The following is a 6,665-nucleotide window of genomic DNA, read 5'->3' on the forward strand; positions in this document are numbered from 1 at the left end:
CCTCTCTCCCTCTGTTGCTGCTGGCATTTTATGAAATATTGATGTGCCTGGGTGCTGCCGCTCTCCCGTGCTCTCCGCGCTGCTGCCGCGGCCGCGCCGGCCCCGCGCCGGCCCGGGGACGGGCCACGGGACGGGCCACGGGACGGGCCACGGAACGGGCCACGGGACGGGCCACGGGACGGGCCACGGGACGGGCCACGGGACGGGCTCAGAGCCGGGTCCCTCGGCGGAGCCGAGCAGCTCGGTGCCGCGGCTGGAGCTCCTGGCCGGAGCAGGCGGGGGCTTCCCACGGGCTTGGAGATGCCGTGCTCGCTTCCCTTCTCATGCCAGGCTCTTCTCCGGCTCCTGACCACGAGTTCTGGTCCCCCCGAGCGCCCTCCTCCAGCCCGTCCTGCCGCGGGCTTCTCCTCCGGGCTGCGGGAGCTCCGTCCCCGGAGCCCGTGGCGCACCCGGTCCGGACGGGGCTGGCCGGGCTCCCCCGGTCCGGTTCGGGGCTGGCCGGGCTCCCCCGGTCCGGCCGGGGCTGGCCGGGCTCCCGGAGCCGCCCCGTGCTGCCCCAGAGCAGGCAGTGGCGCAGGGTGGGCTGAGGGGACAGCCGGGGCTCCTCCGTGTCCCCTCCCCGCAGGACACGCGGGTTTGTGCTGGCCGCGCGTGACATCGTCCCCGCAGCGCTGCGAACGCGCCTCCTTCCCCCAGAGACCAGGCGCGCTCCGGCTCGGGGTTAATATTTCATGAGGTTCAGGGCTGGCTCCGAGCTGCGGCCAGACGCGCCCTCGCTGCCGTTCCCGCGGCGGGGCGGGGGCTCGCTGACGGCTCCGTGCCATTCCAGGGGCTGCTCCGATCCGCCGCTCCTTTGGCTGCCCGGGACTGCGGCGAACCGGAGCCACCCCGCTCCTCAGGCCCCGGCTCGGCTGTCCTGTCTCAGGAATGGCATCGGTGTGAAATCCCAGGATGCCTCATCTCATGGCCAATTTGCTCAGGTTTCCTCGGCGGGGGCTAATGTGTTTTCCATGTTAACGTGCCTGCACGTGGCGTTCAACCTGACTGCAGCATGGAGCCACTAATCCTACACGACTGGCACACATGCCCCGCTGGCAGGGGACAGCGCTGCGTGCCCACCCCTCCAGGGGCTTTTGCCTGGGCTGACCCCGGAGCGGCTCACCTGCCCGGCGGGAGCATCCACCCCAAGCACAGCGATATGGGGAGCTGCACCAAGGTGATTCCACTGAAACCAAAAACCTCTCCACTCTAAGCAGGGACTGAGTTATTCACTTCCCTCGCTGAGCTCCGAATGCTGAGCTCTGATGGAAGGTGGTGCCTTGGTTCCCTTCCCAGCTGTCCAGAGTAAATGGACAGAGATCTCTCTCCTCCAACACTGACAAACAGTGACCCACTCTGGGCCTGGGCAGCACTGCCGGGGGCAGGCAGTGCCAGGGGCTGGTCCCAGTGCTCTGGCCCCAGCACCCTGCTGCTCTCTCATCCCAGAGCCCCAGCTCTCCCAGCTGCAGACCGTGGGGACCACAGCTCCCAGCCCAGGGCCCGGAGCAAAGCCTGGGCAGCAGCAGAAACCACTGTCCTAAGGAACATTTTTCATCTCAAACTGAATGTGTCTCCTTGGGAGGACAAAGGTCCTTGAAAACCCAGGAGAAGGGAAACACTGAGGGCAGAACGTGTGAAGGAAAAGGGGACTGGAAGTTTGGAATTTTGCAGCTGCAAACCAGTGTTCTCTGGGAAAGCAGCATGGCTGCAGCTCCAGCTCCCGCTCTCCTTGCCAGTGGCTGCTTCTTGGACCATCATGAGCGTGGGCTTGGCTCTACGCCAAGCCAGGACCCTCAGCAGCAGGTCCTGCTGCTCCCCCAGGACATTGGTGTCTGGTGGGGACGTGCACACACCCACTCACACGTATGTGCACACGTATGTGCGCGCGCACACACACACACACACACACACACACACACACACACACACACAATTCCCACCTGCCCCACAGCACCTGCTGCCTTGCTCCCGAGCCCCCCGAGCCCCTGAGCCCTCTCTCCTCTCTCCCCCCTCCTTCTCACAGATGCTTTTGTACATCTAGGAGCTCCCCCCTGCCCCCTCGTGTTATCAGATGTGCTGCTATTGATTTCCTCCCTGCATTTGTTTTTGTTATTCATTATTAATGGGATCATTTTTCCATCCTTTGTGCATGAAGGCAAATTTTGTGTAAAAATCAATTGAGTGAGTAGCGCCAATGGCTTGTTTGGTTTTCTGTGCTTTCATCTCCTGTGCACAGATCCCGGGAGACAGAGAGCAGGATATTAAGGAGCAAGCATGGAATGGGGAAAAAATAATAAATCAATTGTTAGTGGTTCAGAAACCATAGACAGGGAGTTTGCCTGCTGAATCTCACACGTGTACTGGGTATTTCCTATTTCAGCAGGTTTCCCCTTCCCCTTTATCTGGGCTGTCACTGAGAGGGAATTCCCTTTCTCAGCAAATTTCTCCGGCATTTTTCATTTCACCTGTGGGAGATGGGGGTTTGTGCATGGGGTGTGTTTTGAAGAATCAAGTGTCCCAGGTGGATCCCACAGACCTACTGCCCAGGACAAGGAGCCCCAGCCCCAAGAAAATTGCGAGTCCTGATCCCCAGGCACCTGGAGAGAGAGATGGGGCAGCGGGGAGAGCGGGGCTGTGATGTGGTGGCAACCTCCCACAAACCCGGAATTCCGAGCGCTGGCTCCATCCTGCCTCCCATCCCCTGCTGGTGACGCTCACTGGCTCCGGGGCACTGCTCGTCATCCTGAGGGAAAACGCGGGCAGCTTCTTTGTGCCTCTTCAGCATTAAATACCGGTTCCGAACTCTTCGGCCGATGCTGAGAGAAGCTCATCCCCAGCTCCAGGAAGATTAAATGAGCTTCCCGTATCACAATGGGTTTAACCCAGAGCACCAGAGCTTTGGGAGCCAAACCCAGGGGCAGACTAAGGCATCAGTGATGACCAACCAGGACGTGCCTGACCTCCAAAGTCAATCTCAAACGAAGGGGTCAGGTCCTGTGTGTGAAATCTGGGCAGAGCCCCCCGTCCAGAGCACTGCCGCGAGAAAAGGAGCCGGGAGGGAGGGAGGGAGGGAGGGAGGGAGGGAGGGAGGGAGGGAGGGAGGGAGGGAGGGAGGGAGGGAGGGAGGGAGGGAGGGAGGGAGGGAGGGAGGGAGGGAGGGAGGGAGGGAGGGAAGGTGAGCTAAAAGGTCAAGGGGCTTAAGGTGTCCCTGGCGAACCTGTTGGAGGTGAGGAGGAGCTCAGAGGAGCTGCTTTGTGGGACAGTAGCTGCGGGTTTGGGAAAGTTCGTTTAGGATTTGTTTTGCATCTTTAAGGCACTCTCCAGAGCTGTGCAAAAGGAACAAACATGGAAACGTCCAAACCCACAAAGCTAGGCAGCACAAGATCAGCCCCAAGAGAGACAGCGGTGATCCCTTTGCCGTTGTGGGAGCAAGCCCGGTCCGATGTCCCCTCTGCAGGTGTGCAGGGACAGAGGTGGGGCCGTGAGCCGTGAGTGAGGGCGTTCTGCACTGCCGGCTAGGAGCGGGCTCGGCGAGGCTCGCACCGGGTTTAACCCGAGCCGGGGGGACACGGATCCCGTCCGAGAGCAGCGCTAGCGGTTCTTTCTGCTGCAACACAAAAGACGTGAGGCGGATCTGGGCTGGGTCTCCATTCCCGTGCCAGGAAAGGCTCCCGGCCCCGCTCCCGCCACCGACCCCCGGCGGGGCCGTGCCCGCTCCTCCGGCGCCCCGGCGGCCGCGGGGCCAGTCCCCAGCCCGGGGCAAGGCGGGGGCAGCTCCCGGACACACACGAGAACGAGGGAAGAGATAAAGGCACATCCTACGGGGATGTAAAAACACGGGCCTGGAGCCCGCAGCTGCGGGGGAAGATGCCGTCGGAGCTGCCTTCTTTATAGTGCGTTGCCCTTACTCTAAATTTTCAGAGCCCACAATATAATGTAATGGCATAAGGGCATTTTTTGTTAAAGGACGTTTGATTGGGGAAAAGTCGCTGAGGATGATTGGGAAAACGCGATGCGAGGAAGAGAGTTAGGAAAAGGTGAATTCGTGAGATCGTTTCCTGACGGGGGAGGAGGACGAGACCCAGTTCTCAAGTTCGATGTTTGTCACTCATTGAAATGCTAAAGTGGAACATCCAGAGGAGGCTCACGCTTCGAACATTAATCTTTGATCGTTAAGGTGCTTCTGGGAATCGCAAATAAAAGCCCTTTCCCCCTCCTGAACACTTTCAGAAACGAACCCGGCATCGGCTTTGGCGGGGGGATGTTTCCGTTTCCCCGGGGCCGGGGGCGGCGCGGGGCCCGCGGAGCGAAGCCGGTCCCGTGTCCCGGGGCGTCGCCCCGCTGAGGGGCGCTTATTGAGGGTGCCATTGCTCTTGCAGATCATTTCGGGTATTCCCGTCGGCGCTGCGGCGCGGGGCGGCGAGGAACGACACGTCCCGGCGGGTTGAAAAATAAAGCTTTATTAGGGAGCGGGGCGCGGGGCTCGCTCGCCGCGGCGGGACGGGGCGGGACGGCGGGCGCGGTGGGAGCGGCTCTGCCGGGCGGCGCCCCCGAGGCCTCGGCCGCCGCCAGAGCAGTTCGGGGACCCGCGGAATGCTGGCCGCGCCTCTCCGCTCCGCGGCTCCGCGCCCCGCCGGGCTCCTGTCCCGGGCCGGGCTCCTGTCCCGGGCCGGGCTCCTGTCCCGGGCCGGGCCGGGGCGCGCTCAGGGCAGTCCGTCCCTCCCCGCCCCGTCCCTCCCCGTCCCGTCCCATCCCGTCCCGTCCCGTCCCGTCCCGTCCCGTCCCGTCCCGTCCCGGCTCTCGGGCCGCGCCGCCGGGGCGGTCGGGGCCGGGGCCGTCAGTGCACCGCCGAGTACTTCATGCGCTTCTGCTTCTGGCGCTGGTTGCAGAACCAGACGCGCACCACGTTCTTCTTGAGGTCCAGCTTCTCGGCGATGGCCGCGATCTTCTCGGCCGAGGGACGAGGCTGCAGAGCGAAATACGCCTCCAGCGAGCGCCGCTCGGGCGCGGCGATCGAGGTCCGCCGGCGCTTGCGCTCGGCGCCGGGCGGCGGGTCGGGGCCGGCGGGGCGGGCGCGCCGGGCGGCCTCGGCGCCCTCCAGCCAGGCCTGGAGCACCGGCCGCAGCGCCGTCATGTTGTTGTGCGACAGCGTCAGCGACTCGAAGCGGCAGATCGTGCTCTGGCTGAGCGAGCCCACGCCCGGCAGCTTCAGCGCCGCCAGCGCCGCCCCCACGTCGGCCTGGGTCACCCCCAGCCGCACCCGGCGCTGCTTGAACCGCTCGGCGAACGCCTCCAGCTCCCGCGGGTCCGCGGCGGGCGCGGGAGCCCCCGGGGCGCCCACGGGCACGGGCAGGGGTCCCGCGGCGGCGGCGGGCAGCGGCGGCGGCGGCAGCGGCGCGGGCAGCGCGGGGGGCTCGGCCAGCCCCGCCACGGCCAGCGACGGCGAGAGGTGCTCCAGCAGGTCGCCGCCGTCCAGCGCCGGGTGCGGGAGCGGGTGCGGGTGGGCGGCGAGGGCGGCGGGGTGCGGGAGGGCGGCGGCGGCGCAGGGGACGCCGCTCATGGCGTGGAAGGCGGCGTCCGGCTTGAAGTGAGGGTGCAGGTGGTGGCCCTTGGCGTGGGGGGCGATGTCCGCGGCCGCCAGCGCCTCGGCGCGGGCCAGCAGGCTCTCATCGAAGCTCCCAAATATATTGCCCTGCAGCTGCGAGCAAGAGCACGCATGGCGAGGTCAGTGGGGAATTCTGTCATCTCCGCCTGAAAAACCGGCCCCGGCACCGCGGGTCCTCCCCGGAGCTCAGGTCATAAAAATTAATAGCAAGACAGCGGCCCCGCTCCGCATGGCGCGGATCAGGGGCGGGCGCGGGGGGGGGGCGCGGAGCCGCGACGCGCGATGCTGCTGCCGACATGAAAAAAACATTAACCCGGTGCCTGTCAGAAAATGCGGCTCAGAGCGGGAATTGCGCTGCATCCACGTACCTGCGGGGCCGGGAGGCAAACTCTGCGCATCGCCTCGCTGCCAGCGTGCAGGCTGGGGAACTTGGGCTCCTGGAGGGCGGCGGGCACGGCGAAGGGCTGCTTGGCGTCCATGGCCATCATCTCGGCGCGGCCCGCGGGCGGCAGGCCCCGGGCATGGGCGCGGGGCTGTGTCTGCCCTCGGCACTGCCCGAGCGAGCGGTGTTCGATGGCAGAGCTCCGCCGGCGCCCGCCCCGCCCGCGCTCCCGCACTCATCTTACACCGGCCGCGCACGCGTGATGCGCCCCGGCAGCACCGGCGGGGCACGGGCGGCGAGACCCTCCGGTGCCCCGGGGCCCGCCGCCCTCAGCCCCCGCTGGGGCCGGGAGCGACTCGCAGCCCCCGGGCCGCTCCCGCTGGAATCGCGCTCTTCCCTCGGCCGGCGGGTCCCGGGGGAAGAGGGGAGGAGCGGGCGTTTCTCCGTGGGCTAAACCCGCGGGCTGACGTTCGGAGCAGAGGGGCCGCCGTCCCCACACCCAGCCCCAGGAAAGCGGCTCTGAAGTTGGCATTGTTCTACTGCTGAGCGGCCCTTTCAGTTTTGCTCTCCCAATCTTCACACATCTTCAGACATTACTGTACTTTGAGGCACCAGAGATGCAAATATTTTGCAAAATTC

General features: G+C 65.4%; 1 protein-coding gene across 1 annotated transcript; it reads right to left on the reverse strand.

The window, feature by feature from the left end:
- Positions 1 to 4,844: 4,844 nt before the first annotated feature.
- Positions 4,845 to 6,132, reverse strand: POU4F3 (POU class 4 homeobox 3). Its single transcript, XM_066560247.1, has 2 exons — positions 6,013 to 6,132; positions 4,845 to 5,737 (listed from the first exon to the last, which is right to left on the reverse strand). Exons 1-2 carry the CDS (start codon positions 6,130 to 6,132, stop codon positions 4,877 to 4,879), a joined length of 981 nt encoding a protein of 326 aa, XP_066416344.1. The 3' UTR covers positions 4,845 to 4,876.
- Positions 6,133 to 6,665: the final 533 nt, after the last annotated feature.

Source organism: Molothrus aeneus, chromosome 15 (assembly GCF_037042795.1).
Source record: "Molothrus aeneus isolate 106 chromosome 15, BPBGC_Maene_1.0, whole genome shotgun sequence".
NCBI classification, from domain to species: Eukaryota; Metazoa; Chordata; class Aves; order Passeriformes; family Icteridae; genus Molothrus; species Molothrus aeneus.

Excerpts from the sequence above, each read along its gene's own strand:
- POU4F3 (XM_066560247.1), bottom strand. The coding sequence starts at position 6,132 with ATGATGGCCATGGACGCCAAGCAGCCCTTCGCCGTGCCCGCCGCCCTC. Across the intron at positions 5,738-6,012 it reads TTTGCCTCCCGGCCCCGCAG|CTGCAGGGCAATATATTTGG; the intron begins GTACGTGGATGC and ends TCTTGCTCGCAG.